Source organism: Bubalus bubalis, chromosome 3 (assembly GCF_019923935.1).
Source record: "Bubalus bubalis isolate 160015118507 breed Murrah chromosome 3, NDDB_SH_1, whole genome shotgun sequence".
In the NCBI taxonomy this organism is placed as follows: Eukaryota; Metazoa; Chordata; class Mammalia; order Artiodactyla; family Bovidae; genus Bubalus; species Bubalus bubalis.
In genome coordinates, this window is record NC_059159.1 from 21,285,654 (window position 1) to 21,307,236 (window position 21,583).

At 49.7% G+C, this 21,583-nt stretch overlaps 1 protein-coding gene across 1 annotated transcript; it reads left to right on the top strand.

The window, feature by feature from the left end:
• The first annotated feature begins 4,067 nt into the window (after nt 1-4,067).
• On the top strand, nt 4,068-10,280 carry KRT9 (keratin 9). The gene is made up of 8 exons (XM_006041495.4): nt 4,068-4,646; nt 6,292-6,374; nt 6,495-6,651; nt 6,929-7,090; nt 7,784-7,909; nt 8,035-8,258; nt 8,645-8,883; nt 9,979-10,280. Exons 1-8 carry the CDS (start codon nt 4,068-4,070, stop codon nt 9,996-9,998), a joined length of 1,590 nt encoding a protein of 529 aa, XP_006041557.3. The 3' UTR covers nt 9,999-10,280.
• The last annotated feature ends 11,303 nt before the right edge of the window (nt 10,281-21,583 follow it).

Below are 21,583 nucleotides of genomic sequence, written 5' to 3' on the forward strand. Positions count from 1 at the left end.
GGCTGCAGAGGCAGCCGACTCTGCCTGGTCTCAGGCGCCGGGGTGTTCTGAACTGCCTGTGTGCTGCTCCATGTTCACACTTTGGAGGTTTCCCATGGTGGGTGTTGGAGGTGAACCCAGAGGGCAGCCCCTGAGCCCTGAGAGGGCAGAGGAGTGAGCCACATCATATGGCCTCAAAGAAATGGCTCACTCAGGCCAGGGCTCTGCCAGCCTTCTTCATCCCTGACCCCACCTGGCCCGGTCTGGTTCCCTGGGCCATTCAGAGAGCTCGGCAAAGGATGGCCCCCAGGTGCCGAGGAGTAGGACTTCATTTCTGGGCCATAGGAGCTGTCCAGCATTGCTAGCTCCTCTTTGTTTACTGGAGGCAGGGCTGGTGTGGAGAGGTTTGGCAGATGTGGGGAGCAGGATTGCACATGGGGAGTGTTGGGCATTCATGGAGTGGCCCCTCCAGGTAAAGGCCTCACACATACCGTCTTTCTGGCCCCTGACAACTCTGCTCAGAGCAGCTTCTTATGGGGAAACTGAGGCCAAGGTCCAGGGATAGGGATGCTGGACTGGGAGGCGTCTCCTTCTCTCTCCAGCCCGCTGCCCCTCCGAGCCCCAGTGAGGAGGGCCAGGACTGAGAACAGAGGCAGGCTGGGGGAGAGAAGTAGGTGCTGGAGCTGATGTGCAGGGATGGCCAGTTGTGGGAGGAAGGCCCCGGTCCTCTTAGCTCTCAAAGTAGAGAGGAGAGCAGGCAGTGGCCAGGGTTCCCTCCATGCGGGCAGAGAATCTGCCAGGTAAATCCAAAAGTTAGGGGAGACTCAGGTTAGATAGGCAGTCCGGAGCAAATAAACCATCAAGTCCTCATGTTGCTGGCCCTGGGAGGGGGCTGTGGGGAGAGGGCCGGCTGTCCAGTGGTCCCCAGGGTCAGTCTCCCTGGGCTGCTGCAGTGAGAGTCTAAGGATGGGGGCCTGTTACTCTGAGCTGAACGAGAGTCAGGGCAAGTCTGGAGGGCAGAAAATTGAGGTGGTGGCTGAGGGCAGGGATTGGTGAGCTTGGGACCAGGGCTGGAAAGAGGCCATTTTTCATTGAGTCAGCTGAGAAGGTGTGCCCCAGCTGGGAGCGTCTGGTCAGCCAGGCTGGTATCAGCTACCCTGATAGAGACAGGCCTGGGTCCTTAGGATCCCCCAACATGACTGGATTTGCAGAGAATGGACATGCAGGGCCCCAGAGGCACTATGCTGTCAGCTGTCCCCTCGTCTGCTCCCCCTGGTTCTGCCCAAACTCTCCTCCATCCAGCTAGGTCACCTGGAACCTGAGGCTTCCATCACGGGGTGGCAGCATCAGCATGGGGATGGGGGCGGGGAGGAAGAAAGGACAATAGAAGCAGGCCCAGGCCTGGGATACGGCCTTCCCAGGTCTCCAGTCATGTTGCAGGTGGGCTCACTGGCAGAGCTTGGTGGGAACCTGGGGAAAGGTTGACAGCCAACACTCTCACCACCAAGCTTAGTCTAAGAGTTTCCCAGGTGTCAAGCATTCACAAAATGCCTTCAATACTTTTTGTATTATCTGTTTAAATTTTTATTAACATATTTAGTCCTAGTCATTTATTTAGTGCATTTTGGTGCATCAAAGCTCACCTTTCATTTCAACAAAGATATATTATGAAGGAATGGGCTTCCCTGGTGGCTCAGATGGTAAGGGATCTACCTGCAATGCAGGAGACCTGGGCTTGATCCCTGGTCAGGAAGATGCCCTGGAGAAGGGCATGGCTACCCACTCCAGTACTCTTGCCTGGAGAATTACATGGATAGAGGAGCCTGGCGGGCTATGGTCCCTAGGGTTGCAAAGAGTCAGACATGACTGAAGCGACTTAGCCTGCATGCATATTATGAAAGAAAGTCTATATTACTACCAAAAAATGAAAATCAGAATCACTTATCAAGGAGATGATACAAATAAATACTTAATGTCTAGCTAGATACTGTTGCTTCCTAAAAGTTCTGGGTCTAAGGCTGGCTTTGGTTTTGTTAAACAGTGTGCTTGTCAAGAGGGGAAGGATATTGAAGAGGGCTTAGGGTCTGAGGTTTTCTCCTTGACTGAGCAAAAGTTTGGAAAATGGAGAAAGGAAATCTTTTTTTTTTCCAGCAAATGATTTACTATTATTCAACACAGCCTCCATGCATTACCTAAAAGCATCTCAGGGAACACTGATTGTTTATGAAAGCCTTTTTAGCTGCAGCGCAGAGGTCATTGTCTCTTCTAGAGGTCACAGTAGATGACACTAGCCTCTCCTTACCTTTAGCTCTTCTTTAGGCTCTTAGCGTCTCCTACCTGGAGCTGGTTATCTTCCCTTCATTCAATTTGTCAGGATCCTACTTGGGCCAGACCCGGTGCTAGGCACAGGATCAAGTTCAAGATGAGCAGTGGAGGCATAGAGGAGTTTATATTATCCATGTGGGATGGAGATGGGGGGAGCACAGAGATACATTGTGGAAACTGTAATGGAGCGAAGTGCAAACCAGAGGGAGAGAAGCCAGGAAGGCGTCACAGAGGAGAGGGCACACAGATGGGTCACCAAAGACGAGCAGGAGTTTTCTGGGTGGAAAAGACAGGGAGGAACACCTCAGCTGGAGGGATGTTCAAGCTGAGCGTTCGCCAAAGCATGCAGGGTGTGTGGGAGCATTGTATAGTTTAGTTAGGGGTCCTGGGGAAGCAGGAGAGATGGGGCGAGAATGAAAGATCAGGACGAGCCTTGAAAACCAGGAATGTGAACACTATCTTGGGGGTGAAGGGAGGTCAGTGATGGTCAGACAGGGGTTGAAAGTCCACTCTGCTTCTTGTGTGGAGAAGGAGTCAGAAGGCTTGAGAAGAGCCAGGAGTTGGTGGCAAAGGTCCAGGTGGGGTCGGAGTGGATAGGGACTTGGGGGCGCTGAATGAGAAGAGGCAGTCTATCATTTTTAGGCCTGTGTCTCTTAATAGGAGATGGACTGACTATTAATGTCATCATTTTATAGGAGAGGGAATGGAGACACAGAGTAGTCAAGTAACTTTCCGGAGTCACACAGCTAGTGAGCGCGGATCTGGGGTTGAGCTCAGGTAGTCTGGTCCCAGAGCCTGCCGCCTTCTCTCCTACTCTCTTCTGGCCTTGCTGACCAGAATATGCTCTGACTTTCTGCCAGGGGCAGGGCCTTGTACATTCCAGGAGGGCAGGATAAATCCCACATCTCAGTATCCTTCCCAGGGCTCAATACAGGCTAGACACCCATACTGGTCAATTTCCTATCCATTGCTGGCCCTGCTGAAGGACTAGGACACTCAAGCCACTTGCCATCTTGCTCAAAGGTCAGGTTGTATTAGCACTGCTTAGTTAATTTAGTCCGTTCTCCCAAGTCCTTTGTGTGAGCTCTGCTCGCCACTTCCAAGTGCTGGGGGGCACACTGCTTGTCACTGTCTCAGTGTTTCTGCCATGCCACTCATCTCTTCCATCAGACTGGAGACCTTGAGAGCAAGGACTGGGCTCCCCATCAACTTGGGGCTCCTTGAAGCCTGGGACTTTCTAGCCACACAGGTAGCTCCCCCACCCTCTATGATAACTCCTTGGTACCCTGGCACCAGCTCACCCACAGTGGGTACCAAGTGGGAGCAGGGAGAGGTGCAGACTGTGATGATCATCAATAGTTGAGGTGACTGTTCTGGGGATTTCTATTGCAGAGGGATTAAGTCTCAGAACTGCTGTTAGGCCAGTGGAGATCAAACTCTGGGATCTAGGTCACCCCCTTGGCAGCAGAACTGATTTATGGTGCCCTGGACATCCTAACGTCATCAAATTACCCCACACAATGGAGAGAGGCTGGGCTGCCTTCAGGCAGTCACCAAAGGACGCTGAGCCTGGGGTGGCTTGGGGCAGCCCGGCCACCTCCCGAATCCCAGACCTCCTTTGGAGTCTGTCTGGGGGCAACTGGGGCAGACAGCGGGCACACCCAGGCGTGCCACCATCCACCGGAGGTATAAGTAGGCAGCTCTGCATCCTGGCTCCAGAGCCCACAGCACTGCTACGACTGCTTTCATCCTTGGGCAGCGCCATGAGTTGCAGACAGTTCTCTTTGTCCAGCAGGAGCTGCAGGAGTGGCGGAGGCGGCGGGGGTTGTGGGGGCAGCACTAGGTCCTCCTCAAGCCGCTTCAGCTCCTTGGCAGCTGGAGGAGGAGGGAGCCGATTCAGCTCGACCAGCAGCTATGTCGTGGGGAGCTCCGGGGCCTGTGGGAGGGGAGGCGGTGGTAGCTTCAGCTCCAGTTATGGCAGAGGGGCTGGGGGCAGTTTTAGTGTTGGGAGTTTTACTGGAGGCCTTGGGGGTTGCATTGGTGGTGGTGTTGGAGGCTCTGGGGGGCTTTGGGGCCTTGGGGGTGGCATTGGCGGTGCTGCTGGGGGCTTTGGGGGTGCTGTTGGAGGTGGAGACTCTGGCATCCTGCCTGCTGATGAGAAGACCACCATGCAGGATCTTAACAGCCGACTGGCCTCCTACTTGGATAAGGTGCAGAAACTAGAGAAGGAAAATGCTGACCTAGAGACTAAGATCCAGGACTGGTATGATAGGCAGGGGCCCAAGAATGTCAAGAAGGATTACTCTTGCTATTATGACACCATCGAAGATCTGAAGAACCAGGTAGGCCGGGGAAACTCAAAACTCTGTCTGTCTGTCTCTCACACCTATAGGTACACTCACTCACATGCTTTATTTCCCTTGTGAAGGCAAGATGCTGGACTCTAACTTAGATGATAGCCAGAGAATCCATCTTTTGCAAACTTTAACTTCAAAAAGAATTTTTTAATTGAGATATAGCTGATTTACAATGTTGTGTTAATTACTGCTCTATGGCAAAGGGATTCAGTTATATATACATATGTACATTCCTTTTTAAAATATTCTTTTCCTTCATGGTTTATCATAGGCTATTGAATATAGTTTGTGCTATCCAGTAAGACCTTTTTGTTTATCCTTTCTGTATATAAAAGCTTACATCTGCTAACCCCATCCTCTCACTCCATCCCTGCCTCATCCCCCTCCCCCTTGGCAACCACTGGGTCTGTTTTCTATGTCTGTGATCCTCTTTATGCTTCACAGTATTGTATTTTAGACTCCATGGAAACTTGAACTTTTATCAGAAACAGTTCTTGGCCTGGCTCATGTCGGGCATGCAGAGGTAGCGTGGAGGGAGCATAGCAACGGGGCAACTTGTTCCTGGATCTGCCACCAATCACTGTGTGACCTTGGGAAGCCTGATGCCCTCTGCAGGCCTATTCTCCTTTCCATTTAATAAAGAGAGTGGGAAGACTAGCTCTTAGGCACCTGTTGGTGTAAAATTTCTGTAATCTTGGGGAAAACAAAAGAGATAAGAGTGCTGCTATCCAAAACAGGCGGGCATATGGTGCATGAGAGAGGGCCATCTGTGCCTGTCTCTTCTCTTAGCCCCTGAGAGTTCAAAGCTTTCTAGTAAAGAAAACTAGACATCTTTTCTCCCCCTTCTTGCTTTTTCTGGGCTCTTCTAGGGACCTGTCTTGGTTTTTCCAGTTTGCTTGGACCCAGATATGCATTCTAGCTGGTCAAAGCATGGAGAGGTTCTAGAACTCTGGGGGTAGACATCATCTATCCATCCATTGATCCATCTATCCACCCATCCATCCATCCAGCCAGCCACATGTCCATCTATCCACTCAACTTAGAGGTTGAGTACTCTCAGTGTTGCTCTGGGCAAGCATAGTAATGTCTCAGGCGTGGTCTCTGCCCTTGAGGAGCTCATAATCTAGCTAATTTGCTGTTCCCACCTGTTTCCCTTGCCTTCACACCTTCTGATGAACAGCCTCTGGATATCTTGTTTATTCTATCCCAAACCTCTTCCTCAGTCATCCTTCAGAGATCACTTCAATTGCCACCTCCTTCCTGAAGCCTTTCTTAATCTCCTGTAACCATAAATCAGCTGTCTTTTCCTTGAACTCTTCTAGGATATTCTGGTCTTGGCAGTCAACCAAGCTCCTTGAGGAGCTGTATTTCATTGATCTCTAACTTGCACAGTGTCCTTTGTAGTAGATATTAAAATATTTGTTGAATGAATGAATGAAGGCCACACTGAACATCCTTGCTGAAGTCTTTGATGGGTCTGTGCCACATACCAGCTTTGGAAGCCCCTCCTGCCTCTTGAGCATCTTCCTGGAGGAGCTCCTCATCTCCTGTGGCTTTGCTTAGGCTTTTGTCTCCCAGAAGAGGGTCATAGCAGGGGTGCCTAGGTTCTGTGCCATCTCCTCTTTTTTAGATTGTGCAGATCACGGTGGAAAACAACAAGATTTTAGTGGACATTGACAACAGTCGCATGACCATGGATGACTTCAGGATGAAGTGAGTCCTACTTGTCCTCCTTCTCCTGTCGTCCATCCTTCCTCCAGCCCCTAGTGCTCTGGAGCTCCCTGTGGGGGCCGGTGACCTCTGGCTCATGCCCTACCCCTGACTGGTCTGCAGGTTTGAGGTGGAGCAGAGCCTGCGACAAGCAGTGGAGGCTGACATCAATGGTCTGCGAAAGGTGCTGGATGATCTAACCATACAGAAGTCTGACCTGGAGATGCAGTGTGAATCTCTGCAGGAGGAGCTGGTGGCCCTCAAGAAGAATCATGAGGAAGTAGGGTCTTGGCTACTTGTGGCTCGTTGGGGAGAGGGAGGAATAGAAGTTCAGGGATAATCGGGGATGGATAGGAGCTTTGGGCCATTGCATGGAAGACACCCGCTCCGTTACTCTCGAGGAGGACATGCATGCCCAATCTATGGTGGTGGTTAGGCTTTGACTTCTCAACTGTGTCCCATCCCATTTTTGCACCCCAGGAGGAGCAGGAGAGGGCTGAAAGGTGATGGAGAGGATCCCATCCCGCCCTGACCTCATATCCCCTTCTTCCCGGTAGGAGATGAGCCAGTTGTGTGGGCAGAGCACCGGGGATGTCAGTGTGGAGATGAATGCTACCCCTGGCGTGGATCTCACTAAGATCCTCAATGAAATGCGTGAGGACTATGAGAAGCTCAGTGCTAAGAACCGAAGTGACATTGAGCAGCAATACGAGACTCAGGTGAGCAGAGCGGGACACTGATTCAACCTTCTCTCCCTCCGTCTACGTGTCCTTTCCACCCACCCCTCCATCTCTGAGTCTACATGTGCTTCTCAGTCATTCTTCTTCCCATGCATTCACTGCCCACAAGTGTAATTATCAAGTAATTTCCCAGTGCCAGGTTTCATGTGAAGTGCTGATGTCACATAGATGAGCCACAGAGGATCACTGTCCTGCAGAAGCTCAGAGTTTATTACATGTGTGAACAAAGGGAGAGCATGAAGAGCTTACATAAGGCTATGTGTTTCAGGCTCTAGTGGAGGTACCCAGTGTGCCCCTTGCCCTACACTGAGCTCCTGATGACTCCCTTCCTCCTGGGTCTCCAGTACCTAGTGTAGAGGGTGACACATGAGGACATGATTTGTAGTGTGTACATGTGTATGCATGTATTTGGGTGGCACTTTGAAATGAAGTTAAAAATTGATTTAAGGGCAAAGTGTGAAGAGTCTTAAAGCCTGCTGAGACATACTGACAGAGAAACTGAGAAACAGAGAATTGAGAGAAACTGACAACGTGGCTGGCTGGAGGGACCCAGAACTCAAGATGACTTGTTTTTGACTTTGGCTCAGTCTTGGTCCTGGAGGTGAAGGTGCTGACCAGTGGGGAAGAATCTTCCCCATTCGGTGAGCTGCTGAATGAGCTTTTGTGTTTCAGATGAGACAGATTGAGCAAGAAGTGACAACCTGTAGCCAGGAGGTGGAGTCCAGCAACAAGGAGGTGACCAAGCTTCGGCACACCGTCCAAGAGTTGGAGATTGAGCTGCAGTCTCAGTTCAGCATGGTTGGTAGCCAGGCTCTGGATCCTCTGCCTGGGTGGGGCACAGGAAGCTGCACATGATCCCCAGGGACAGGAAGGGGAATCCAGCTATGAGGTAGCATCCTTCTCAGTGGCTTCTCTGCCCCTAGAAATCGGCTCTGGAAAAGTCCTTGGAAGATACGGAGAACCGCTACTCTGGCCAATTGCAGCAGATCCAGGGTCAGATCAGTATCCTGGAGGGCAAGCTCATTGACATTCGGGCAGAGATTGAGTGCCAGAGTCAGGAATACAGCCTTCTGCTCAGCACCAAGATGCGGCTGGAGCAGGAAATCAAGACCTACTGCAGCCTCCTTGAGGGTGGCCAGGAGGATTTGTATGTATCCCGGGCTTTTGTGGCACTCCTAGGAAGTTCTAAACCCCTGATGCTACTTCTGTTCTTCTGGATACAGCAGTTGGGAAAGTTCCTGTACACAAGGGTCTGATGGGCTGAGGATTTCTTCATCCCAAGAGGGGAACCTCAGGGCCTTTGGGCTTTGAGAAAGGAAGATGGTAACAATGAGAGAAGGGATCGCTCCCTGCTCCAGGGAGAGGAAGTCCCTCCCCTCCCAGCTGTGGTGCCAGCCCAGCCTCTGTCCTCTGCCTTGCTGGAGGAAGACTTAGGAGGACTCAATTTAGGTCTTCTCTCCAGGTTCATCCTTGTATATGTATATATATGTATGGGGTCACCTGTTTTATCTCTGTGCTTTCTTTGCTTCTCAGTGAATCTCATGGAGGTGGACAAACAGGCTTTGGAAACAGCAAAAGAAGTGGAGGTGGAAGCAGTTATGGAAGAGGATCCAGGGGAGGAAGTGGAGGCAGTTGTGGAGGAGGAAGTGGGGGCAGCTCTGGTGGAGGAAGTAGCTCTGGAGGAGGAAGTGGGGGCAGCTGTGAAGAAGGAAGTGGAAGGACATCCCAGCCCCAGTCCTATTCCTCAAAATCTGGTGGCTCTGACATACAAGGTAAGGGGCAACTCTAAGGTTGAGGGTGGGGAGGCGTAGGTGTCAGCTGTCAAGGCACCACCGTTTAAATATCTTTGAGCCTCTCTAGGGAATACATACTCTAAACAGAGTGAGACTTTAGGGAGATCTCCAGTGAGTGCCATAGACTTGCCCTTGTTTCTGATCTGATCATTATTTTGGACAGAGTCTCAAGTGAGGCTGGGATCACATCTGCATGTGACTTAAGTCTCAATAGCCTAGGAGATGAGTTGGAGGTGGAGTATTATTTTGTCTATTTCTCTCCACACCCCATGAGGTGGACATTGTTATTATCCCCATTTTAGAGATAAGGAAAATGAGGTTCCTTATCTCTTGCTCAAGGTCAAACAACTCATAAATGAGAGATCAGCTCTGTGGGGCTCCACAGCCAGTACTTTTCATCATCATGAGGATGGGGACACCTGGGTCAGCAACAGTGCAGGCAGAAAAGAGTCTCAAGTGTTGTAGTCAGTGGTTGGGTTGTACAAGCCAGTTATACGATGACACTGTCCAAAGGAGCATATATCAAAGATAATAGTCTAAGTGCAAGAAAGAGTCAAACAGATGAAGCGGTCTCTAGGTCAGAGACAGTCCCCTTGTACATGTTGAATCTTGTAAAACAGAAATCTAGTATGAAATTGTAGCAAAAGGCTGGGTAACATGACTGGCAATGCTCAGCTCAGAGGTACCTGGGAGCTGCCCTTCTCTGGAGGGTGGTTTTGTGTGTTGGGTGGCACTGCAGGGCCATGGATGTGCATCTACGGGCAGAGGCTGGGGCCATCTTCCCCTTAACATGCAAGAGATCTACTAACAAAAACTGCTGGATGGAGGACGGGGCTGCCTCCTGAGCCACCATCCTCAGAAATGGGAGAGCACCTGCCAGCTGTTACAGCAGAGCTTTGGGAATTGGATGGGGGCCACTAGGACTGGAGGATCCCTCCATCTCAGGATTCTCCAGCTCTTTGAGCTCCCGTCTCCTTGCTCCCCATTTGCCCGTTTTCCTCCAAGTTCCAGTCTCTCTGTCTCTTGTTCTAAGTCCTCTCTTCTCACTCTCACCACTCTTCTGTCTCTCCACAGGCCACCAGACACGATACTAGAGCCCCTGCAAACTTTCCTGGCCCCACCCCAGCTGGACATCCCCCAGATGGGCAGACTCTGGATAAAGCCTGCTCATTGCATTGTAACACTGGGAACAGCTGGCAACAAGCCCCAAGACCCATTTGGGACGGGGCTCACTGGGCATGTGTGCCTCTGGCTGTCCATTGGCTCCCTCCTCTGGGAGGGTTGGGGAGACCTCTCTCCCTCTGTCTGGTTTGGGGATGACCCCATTCCCTGCCTTATCTTAATTTCCCAATAAAGCTTTCCTGTTGCAAATAAAACCTGGACTTTGACTCATTTGTTCCTTGGGATTGATAAGGGGCAGAAAGGAGGTGAAGGGAGAATCAAAGGAATCCACCTGCAGAGTATTGGTTAGCTTTTCTATCAGCTAACTTCTACTTGCAACAAAGCAATCCATAATTTGGTGGCTTAAAATCACGATCATTTACTCAGCCCGTGATTTCACAGTTGACAGTTTGGACTGGGGAATTCTGTTTTCCTTTAAACATCTGTGGTCAGCCCCAAGTCAGCTAGGCAGCTCTGCCTCTGGGGCTTGGCTGCATGCTGGTTGGGAGTGAAAGGGTCACATGGCTCTCTTCTTCCAGCCAGCTGGCTCAAGCAAGTGTTCCAAGGGAATGCACAGAGATAGATGGTCAAGGCCTCTTGAGGCTTAGGCTCTGAGTGGTCACTTAGGCTGTTGGCCAAAGCAAGTCACAGATTCAAAAGCAGGGGAAATAGACTCCTCTTGATGAGAGAAGCTGGAAAATCACATGGCAAGAGTATGGGTAGAGGGAGGGCAATAGTGGGCCAGTTTTTAAAAATGCTAATTAATTAATTTTTTTGGCCGTGCCGGGTCTTAATGGTGGCATGCAGGATTTTCAATCTTCGTTGTGATATGCAGGATCTTTAGTTGCAGCATGTGGGGTCCAGCTCTCTGACCAGGGATCGAACCTGCTTTGGGAATGCAGAGTCTTACCCACTGCACTACCAAGGAAGTCCCTGGGGCAAGTTTTTGCAAACCATCTGCCACAGTCTCTCAGCAGATCATAAGTTAGTTACAGAGGGAAACAAGACAAAAATGAGGTGGCTTTTGCTTCAGAAGATTTCACAGATGGTGAAGCATAAAGGCACAGATCAAGCGCTCCAAGGCAAGGTGAGGACTATTCCATAAGACAGCAGCTGGCAATGTTCTCCAAGGGTTATGACTAGGGACAGACAGACTCCTCAGCCTGTGTTTCAGATGCTACAGCTGTGTATCAAACCTCCCTGAAGCTTAGAGCCTTAAAAGAACAATGTTGATTTGGGACTTGGTGGGAACAGCACACTTCTGCTTTGCTGGGTATTATCCTGTCTCACAGGTTTGGGCTAGAAGCATCTGAAGTCTTGCTCACTCATGTTTGGCCCCTGAGCTGGAAAGACTCAAACCTGGGGGCTGGCCCTGCAGAGGCTCCTTGACATCTCTGTATGGAGACTCCTAGTGTGATCCCTGGAGCAGAGCAGCCTCAGAGCAGACAGACTTCTTACACACTGGCTCAGGGCTCCCAAGATATATGTCCTAAGCAAGAAAGAACCAGGAAGAAGCTGTTTTGCTTCATTGCCTAGACTGGGCTTCCCAGGCGGTGCTATTTGTAAAGAATCCACGCAGGAGATGCAAGAGATGAGGGTTCGAAACTGGCTTGGAAAGATCCTCTGGAGTATGAAATAGCTACTCTCTCCAGTATCTTGCCTGGAACATTCCATGGGCAGAGGAGCCTGACGGGCTATAGTCCACAGGGTCGCAAAGAGTCAGACATGACTGAGTGATGGAGCACAGCACAAAAAGGCATGCAGTGTCACTTCTGCTCACAGTTTTGCCTAGATTCAAGAGGATGAAGCATAGCCCTTACAGTTGGCCGAATTTAAAGATGATCCCAGTTATTCAACCAACAATTCAAACCTAAGGGCTGCTGTGAAGGGATTTTGGAGAAGTCTCTACTGTTTGGGCCTTAAGATAGAGAGATTAGACACTGAGCTGGACATAGTCACGTGCATGCATGTGAGCTAAGTTGATTCAGTTGTGTCTGACTCTTAGCGACCCTGTGGGCTGTAGCCCACCAAACTCCTCTGTCCATGGGATTCTCCAGGTAAGAATACTGGAATGGGTTGTCATGCTCTCCTCCAGGGGATCTTCCCAACCCAGGGATCAAATCCACATCTCCTGCATTGCAGGTAGATTCTTTACCTGCTTAGAAATCGGGGAAGCCTCAGATGTAATCACATAAGCTCTTAAAAAAGCAGAGAGTTTGGAATTCTTGTCCACTGGTGGCACAGTAGATGAGAATCTGCCTGCTGATTCAGGGGACAGATTTGATTCCTGGTCTGGGAAGATTCTACATGCTGCCGAGCAACTAAGTCCATGAACCACAACTACTGAGCCTGCGCCCTGTAGCCCACGTGCTGAAACTATTGAAGCCCACACACCTAGAGCCTGTGCTCTGAAACAAGAGAAGACACCACAGTGAGAAGCCCGAGCACCACAATGATCTTTAACCTACCTTTCCCACAATCCCTTACAGGTATGAATCTAGATATAGTTTGAGTTTTTATGATCAGATGCTATTCTGTAGGACATGAGTTGAGCGGAGAGAGATCTGGAGGAAGTATTTTTTTGTTGGCATAGATCTACCTGTTATGATATGGTTCTAGGGCACTTATTGTAGCAGACCAAGAGTTCCTTTGGGGGCTGATTATGTGGTGTTAATGTGGGAGCCATTCCCAGAGGCTCAGTCCAGAGTCTGTGCCTCCAGGCTTCTAATGATTTTGAATCTCCAGATTTCCAGGTCTGTGTGTGCCCTTCTTTACTGATCAATGGTCTAAAGTTTACATAAGAGTCTTGACAAGACTGTGATTTCAGTTGATGCTGTGGTTTGGCAACTTGGAGAAACCAACCTTAAGGTGAACTATTAGCTACTTCAGCCTTATAAGTACAAGAAATAAGAGATCTTTTCAGTATATTCATGGAAATCTCCACTTTCTGACAATCCATAGAGTTCGGATCTTAGGAATCTGATATATTACTCTTTCTATAAGTTCTCCAGTACAGTTAGAAGAAACTAGACAACCCCTGTTTTATCATTGCACACATGGGCTTCTAGAGTCCCATGTTTTAACAATAGTTGGATTTTCACTGCTTTCAGGCCTGCCTAAGCCATATAACCATTCTGATTCTCATATCATTCATGCAGCCATGTTTATTGGGTAAATAGATATTAAATTCCTTACATGTGAGACACTGTTCAATGAAAAAAGAGACAAATATTCCTTCCAACCTGGAGCTTACAATAGAGATGAGGGAGGGAAAATACTGTCATCATTAAGTTGTCATAATATATGTTAAGATGATAAATGCAAAGAGAGGTCAGGAATGGTCTGGGAATTGGAGGGTTGTGGTGGAGTGAGGAGGGTTGGCACCTTAAATAGGGTGGCCGAAGTCAGGCCCGTTGAGCAGGTGGAATGGAAGCGATGCCTTGGCAGAGTGAGGGAGGCAGTCAGGTGGGTACGTGGTGGGAGATCAATCTAGGCACAGGGCTTGGGTGTGTAAAGGCCCTAAGGTTGGGAATATGTTTCATATGTTCAAAGATGAGGAAGGAGGCCAATGCAGTTAGAGCAGAGTAAGTGAGGAAATAAATGGTAGAAGATGAGGATAGAGAGGTAAGTAAGAAGTGGCTGCATCACTTAGAGCCCTGTGGGGCCCTCTAAGGAACCTGGCTTTTATGCCCAGTGACATAGGGAGCCACCAAAAGCACAGCTAAGAGTGAAGGACTCCCAGGTGGCAGGTGACAGAGGATGGAGGGAGCCTGCATGCCCGAGTTCACTGCCTGGAGGGGGATCCTTCCTATCCCCAACCGGGAACCATCACACCAGTCCTTATATGAGCATATTACAAATTTTCATTATGTTAAGCCAGGGAGATGTTTTTTGTATTTAATTTTTTATTAAAAAATTTTATTGGTGGGATCTTTGTTCCCCAATCAGGGATTGAACCTGTGCCATCTGCAGTGGAAACTTGGAGTCTTAACCACTGGACCACCAAGGAAGTCCCAAGCTAGAGAGATTTTTAAGTGTTTCAGCAGCTAGCATTGACATGGATGTCTAGCACATAGGACTTTCAGCAGAGAGACAGCCTCATCTAAGTTAAATTTTAAAAGGATCCCTTTGGTTATTGTTTAGTAAGAGGCTGAGGGACCAGGTGTAGAAACAGAGAGACTGGTTTGGAGGGAGGTAATCCTAGTGAGAGACCAAGGTACTCAGAGTGGAGATGGTCAGAGGCAGTTGGCTCTGGGGGTCATTGAAGGTAATACCATCAGGATTCTTGTAGAAAGAGAGGCATCAAGGAAGTTTCTGAGTCTGTTGTCCAAAGAACTGGAGGAGGGGGATTGTCACCCACTGAGATGGGAAGGCTGTGAGTGGAGGCCGCTGGGGTGAAAGATGAATTTGTTTTGGACATGCTGGATTTACAAAGTCTCTTAGACAATGTTATCAGCTGTATTATGTTCCCCCAAGTTCATACATGGGCTTCCCAGGTAGCTCAGCAGTAAAGAACCTGCCTACAGTGTGGGAGACACAGGTTCGATCCCTGGGTCAGGAAAATCCTCTAGCGTATGAACTGGCAACCCACTCCAGTATTCTTGCTTGGGAAATCCCATGGACAGAGGAGCCTGGTGGGCTACAGTCCATGGAATCACAAAGAGTCGGACACGATTGAGCAACTAAAAAAAGAAGTTCATAGGTTGAAGCCTTAACCCCTAGTACTTCAGAACGTGAGTGTGTTTGGAGATAGGACCTCTGAAGACACGAGTAAGTTAAGGTGGGACCATGAGGATGGCCCTAATCCAATCAGTCTTATAAGGATTAGTGTCCTTATAGGAGGAAATTTGAACACACAGAGAGACACCAGGGTTGTGCTTCCTCAGAGAAAGACTGTGTGTGGATACAGCAGGAAGGCAGCTATCTTCAAGCCAAGGAGAGAGGACTCAAGAGAAACCAAACCTGTGACACACCGCTGGTGTTGCACCTTGCAACACCAAATCTGCACTTCTATCCTCCAGAACTGTGAGAAAATAAATTTCTGTTGTTTATACCACCCATTATGTGGTATTTTGTGGCAGCCCAAGCCGGCTAAGACAAGCCCCCCAAGTAGAGATTTTTTAGGTGTCTTCGGCCCACAACCACCCCTTTTTACTAAATTCTGTATCAGTCAGTGCTTTTACCTGCAAAGATCGAAATGCTCCCGTTGAAGCCAGTTTGTTAAGGGATGTTAGGTAAGTCACAGCATCTTCAGGAAGAACTCCCAGAGAACAAGTCTTGAAGGCCGCACAGCTGGAGGAATCCCACTCCTGCCACCAATTTCAGGCACAGACATGGCAGTACGTTCCACTCGATACTACTGCTACATCCCTGGTGTTGCTGCTTCTGGAAGCTGGATGCTTCTGTAGCCACTCCTGCCAGACGGATCCCATGGAGCACCACTGCCTTAAGACGTGAGCTCTCAGTGGCAGGCTTTTGTGATGTGTTTGGTTGGGAGATTCCGCTCATGTCATGTATGTGCTCCCTCGGTGAGGGAGGGTGGTAGGCTAATTTCTTCTACAATGAGGAGTGGGGCTTCCCAGGTGGTGCTAGTAGTAAAGAACCCACCTGCCAACGCAGGAGGCATAAGAGATGCAGGTTCGATCCTCGGCGTTAGTCTCTCAGTTGTGTCCAACTCTTTGCCACACCCCATGGAGTGTAGCCCATCAGGCTCCTCTGTCCACAGAATTCAGCAAGAATACTGGAGTGGGTAGCCATTCCCTTCTCCAGGGGATCTTCCTGACCCGGGGATCCAACCTGGGTCTCCTGCATTACGGGTGGATTCTTTGCCGTGGCAAGGTGCAGACACTGATAAAAATCCCTTTCCTCCCCCCCAGCCCCAAGGAAATCTGGCCTTGAAATGTGCATTCGGGAGACACGTTCTAGATTAAATCCCTCTTAGAAAGAACAGATGCCACCTTCTTTCCAGCTAGGGTTGCTGGAAGAGGAGTTTCACCCAGTGAGACCCATGGGGTGCCTCTCAGAAGGCCTGGCCCTCCCCACAAATGATCTGATTTCTCAGAAGAACAGCAGCATCTCCTATGTGATCTTCCTAGCAGGACAAAGAAACCGGTTGTCCCTCTCCACTCCATTTCCCCTCAATCCTTTCCTGAGCCCAGTCCAACCAGGGCCCAGAGTTCTCTACTTCCTCATTCCCTGCCCTCTATCAGGGGCTATGGGCTTCCCTGGTAGCTCAGTTGGTAAAGAATTCATCTGCAATGCAGGAGACCCTGGTTTGATTCCTGGGTCAGGAAGATCCCCTGGAGAAGGGATAGGCTACCCACTCCAGTATTCTTGGGCTTCCCTAGTGGCTCAGATGGTAAAGAATCTGCTGCAATGTGGGAGACCTGAGTTCGATCCCTGGGTTGGGAAAATCCCTTGGAGGAGGGCATGGTAACCCACTCCAGTATTCTTGCCTGGAGAATTCCATGAACAGAGGAGCCTGAGGGGCTACAGTTCCTGAGGTTGAGAAGAGTCGGACACGACTGAAGGGACTTAGCACACACACACAGTGGGGAGCTCAGCCGCCAGACGGAGAATGCCCTTTCAGAGGAGCCGAGTGACCAAGAGTAAGAATGATTGTCCACAAGAGGAAGGGGCAGGGGCAAGCACTCACTAAGAACTTCCTTTTGCTAGGCACTATGGTAAACCACTTATATATATACTACCGTATTCAATCCTCACACTGCTGCTCACATTTTATTCCACACATGAACAGACTTGCTGAGAGGGATTAAATGATGTGCCTGAAAGATAACACAGCTTCTAAATGACAGAGCCAGGATTTGAATATAGGAGATGTGACCCAACAAAGCAGAGATTATCATGTCCATTTTACAGATGAAGAGACTCTAGCTCAGAGAGGTTAAGTAACATGTCTGAGGGGACACAGCTTATCAGTGACCCAGTAAAGACTGGAATTCAGTTTGGCTTGGCTTCAAAACAAGTGCTCTTTTTCCTACCTTCTCTGTCCTCAAACAATTACTGAGCCCTCAATGAAAATAGGGGCTTTCCTGGTGGCTCAGTAATAAAGAATCCACTTGCCAATGCAGGAGATACGGGCTTGACCCCTGGGTTGGGAAGATCCCCTGGAGGAAGAAATGCAACTCACTCTGGTATTCTTGTCTGGAAACTCCCATGAACAGAGGAGCCTGTCCATGGGGTTGCAAAGAGTCGGACACGACTGAGGGACTGAGCTTGCACTGAATACAGAGACAACTACCTATGCAGAGGCTTGTCAGAAGTGCCCTGTGTATCAACTTCCTTGGTGGTACAGTGGATAAGAATCTATGCCAATGCAGGGGACATGAGTTTGATCCCTGGTCTGGGAAGATCCCACATGCCTCACCACGAGCTGCAATGCTGAAGCCCATGAGTGTAAAGCCTGTGTATCCAACGAAGAATAGCTCCCGCTCACCTTGACTAGGGAAACTTCATGTGCAGCAATAAAGATCCAGTTCAGCCAATAAAAACGAGCCACCCTGTGTAGGAATCAGTGACTCTACAAAGAGCTGGGAAGAAGACGGGTCACTTCACACATGTGGATTCTTTCCTGGGACCTCAGTTTTCCCCCCAACGCCTGGAAGGCCCTGTCTCTGTGCCAGCTAACGGGAGGTGTGGGTAACTGAGCTGATAGTGGAGGAATGAGAGTGACAGCTGGATGGTCTCTGAGAATCCTTTTGGCTCCAACATCTATTACCCAACACTCATAAACACTGAGAGCTTTCATCTTCCTGAGTTCCCCTCCCTTTCGGGTCTCTCCGACGTGTCAGGGCTGCTGCTGGCCTTCTTGGCCTCTGGGCCCTGAGGCTCTCTCTCTATCTCAGGCCCCAACAGGAGCAAAATCATTTCCCTTCTCTGTAACTCTTACTAGACCGAGAACCACTGGGACTATCTGAGGGGATTCTCTTGAAACCAAAAACAGAGCTCAGGAAATCCCCTGGTGGTCCAGTGGCTAGGACTCTGCATTGTCACGGCTGAGGTTCTGGATTTAATCCCTGGTGGGGGAACTAAGATCCCACAAGCTGCATGGCATGGCCAAAAAAAATTTCAAGGGAATGAGCCATCAGCAATAAATAAAACCCAGCAAAAACAGTACAGTGTGAGGTTAAAAGACGATGAGGAAAAGTATGTGAATGGGGAGGTTCCACCTCTGAAGATCTCTAGCTGGAGCCTCCATCTGTTTTAATCCCTTCTTCAGATCATTCATCCACCTGTTCATTCAGCAAATATTTATTGGTGCCTTTTCTGTGTCAGGGATTGGAAGTCAATAAAATTGTGAACAAAACAGATGAGGTCTGTTTCCCCCTGGGGCTCGCAGTCTAGTGCTGGGGCAGATAAGCAGATTGGTCATTGCTGCACAATGTGGGGAGTGTAGTCTGTGATGGGTGGGGACAGGGGTTGGGAAAGAAGGCAGACCCCCTGATCCGACAATGGCAGACAGGGAGGCTTCCTTTGGCAGGCGTGGGACAGAGAGGGTCCGTCTCATCTCATCATTTCTCATGACAGCTGTGAGAGGTAGATATTGTTGCTTCCAAGTACAGATGAGGAAACTGAGGTTCATAATACCTATTTCATTTGTTTATTTTGGCTGCATTGTGTGGCACACAGGAGTTTAGTTCCCAGACCAGGGATTGAACCAGGGCCTGCTGCGTTGGGAGCATGGCGTCTTAACCACTGGACCAGCAGGGAAGTCTCGAAACTGAGGTTCAGAGAGGGAAGTAAGTAGCCCGAGTCACACACACCAGTGTTGGCCTGGCTCCAAATGCTGCCCTCCTAGCCTATGTGGCCTCTAACACTTTCCAGCACTTAAAATTTTTATTTTATTCAAGTATAGTTGATTTACAAGGCTAATTTCTACTGTACAGCAAAGTGATTCAGTTATACATACATATATTATTTATGATATTTTTTTCCATTATGGTTTATTCTAGCACTTTCTAAGGTCAGAGATGGGCTTTTGAAGAGCGGAAAAGAGCTATGTTGAGATGATTGTGGAAATACTTAGTTAAGCAAGTTAAGTGATGTCTGGCCTCAATTTCACCCAGAAGGCACTTTGTCTGAGCTTGCTGAAGGAATGAATGAGTGAACAGCACTAAAGGAAGATGAAGGCTTTGGACCAGATAGCTCCTAAGGACCCCTCTGTCCCAATGCTGTCTGGTTCTGATACTCATACCTCTTCAGGTGGCTTTGATCTTCCTGAGCTTCGGGGAATCTCTCATCCAGGAGTCTCTTGATCCATTCATCTTTGCTGTCACGCACACCCAGTCCCAGGGACCTGCCCTTCTCATCTTAACTCAGGCTAGACCTAGTCAACCATGACCCCCTCATCTGTTCCTTTAGCATGAAAGACACACACGGACTATTGCCAGAGGAACTTTCATCAAGAGAGAGAGGAACCTCAGGAAGGTGAATCAAGAAAACACAAACCCCATAAGAAAGCCAAGTCTGAGATTCAAAGGTAAGGTAGAGGTGGAGAGGAAGCTGGCTCCTCCAAGCCTCCTGCTCACGCAGAGCCCCTGTCTACCTTTACCAAGTCATTGACCCCTTCATTCACAACATGCACTCAGCCAGGGCTCTGCCAGGCACGTGTCAGTTGCTGGGGCTGCAACAGGGACTGAGGCAGACACAGGCTCTGCCCCAAAGTCTTGCAGGGAAGATCAACAAGTAACAGCAGCACAACCCGGAGTGCTGAACCCCACTCTGGGAAGCCTGGGGGTTTTGGGGCACACAGTAGGAGTCCTAACCCAGTCTCAGGAGTCAGAGAACATTCCATGGAGCAACTGCTGGGCCAAGACCTGCAGGACTGGTTGGATTTATCCAGGTGAAAGCTGATGGGGGCGGTGTGTGTGTGTGCACATGCGTACATGTGTGTGTGTGTACTGAGGGGAGGCTGGTCTTCTGGGTAGGAGCAACTGTATCTGTCAAGGCCTGGAGGTGACACTGAATGTGTTCGATGGAGGAAATGGAATCTGCTTTCTGGGGCTAGAGAGAGGGACGGGTGGGCTGGTGGAGGACAGGGATGGGCTTCTCAGGTGGTGCTGGTGGTAAAGAACCCGCCTGCCAATGCAGGATACGTAGGCGATGCGGGTGTGATCCCTGGGTTGGGAAGATCCCCTGGAGGAGGGCGTGGCAACTCAGTCCAGTATTCTTGCCTGGAGAATCCCATGGACAGAGGAACCTGGCAGCTACAGTCCACAGTGTGGCAAAGAGTTGGACAGGACTGAAGCCACTTAGCGCACACACACGGGGCCGGGAGGAAGAAGGCTTGTTTGGTGAAGGGGAGGAGGCTGAACTGTATCCTGAGGGCCCCAGATAAGCCCATGCCCTCTCTGCACTCACCTTTCCCTAGTCCTGTGTGGGGGTTGAGGCCCTACTGGCTAAGAACTGCTGCCATCTTTGATGCTGCCCTCTATATTTGTTCCAAATAAAGTCCTCCTAGTAGAGAATCCTGTGGACAGGGGAGCCTGGTGGGTTGCTGTCCATGGGGTTGCACAGAGTCGGACACGACTGAAGTGACTTAGCATGCATGCATGCATTGGAGAAGGAAATGGCAACCCACTCCAGTGTTCTTGCCTGGGGAATCCCACAGACAGGGAGCCTGGTGGGCTGCCGTCTATGGGGTCGCACAGAGTCAGACACGACTGAAGCAACTTAGCAGCAGCAGCAGCAGTAGAGAATGAATCTAGCAAGAAGGTAAGTGCTTTCCAATCTGCTCAAAAGCTGAACTAGAGTTGGGCAGCATCACCCTTCAAACTCTTGACATCTGCTTTCTCTGAGTGAACACCACAGCTGTGTTGTGTCACGGCTTCAACTCTCCGTATGTGCACCCATTACACCGCTGTTGGTGAGGACCCACCCCAGCTTGCCGCTGTGCCTGAGTTGGGTCCCTTCCTCTCTCCAAGGTTGTGCGCCATTGGTAGCGACTATAATTCTCCTGGTCATTGTCTTCTTCCTCCACCCCATCCTCATATCCTCATCATGACTGCAGCTGGACCTCTTCTGTGGCAGGCCTTTATGTAAGTCATCTACTTTATTTCCCACAACCGGTCAACTTCACAGATGGGAAACTGAGGTGCAGAGAGATGACATAGGATCTGGGTTGGTAATGGGGTGGGAGTGGTTACAGCAATCAGCAAGGGTTGTGTGCTAACAGTTGCCCACAGCTGTGCTCTATTACAGTCTCATGCTGCCTGAAACGATCTCAAGGCACCTACTAAGTGCAGAGAGGGACACCTCCCATGAGCAGGAAATCTTTGGAAATTCTCCTCTTAGGAAGCAAGCAGCCACAAATGAACAATGAGTCCTTGTCTCAGCTATTTCTTGTCTCTGGGCCTCTGTTTCCCCACTATAGGGCCTCCATGTGTGGCAGAAATGAGTTGTAATAGAGTGCAGCTGGGTGCAGCCTTTAGGACATGGCCATTGCTGTGTTCCATTACCGCCTCCCCCTACCAGGCAATGGTTACCAACTCCCCCAGTG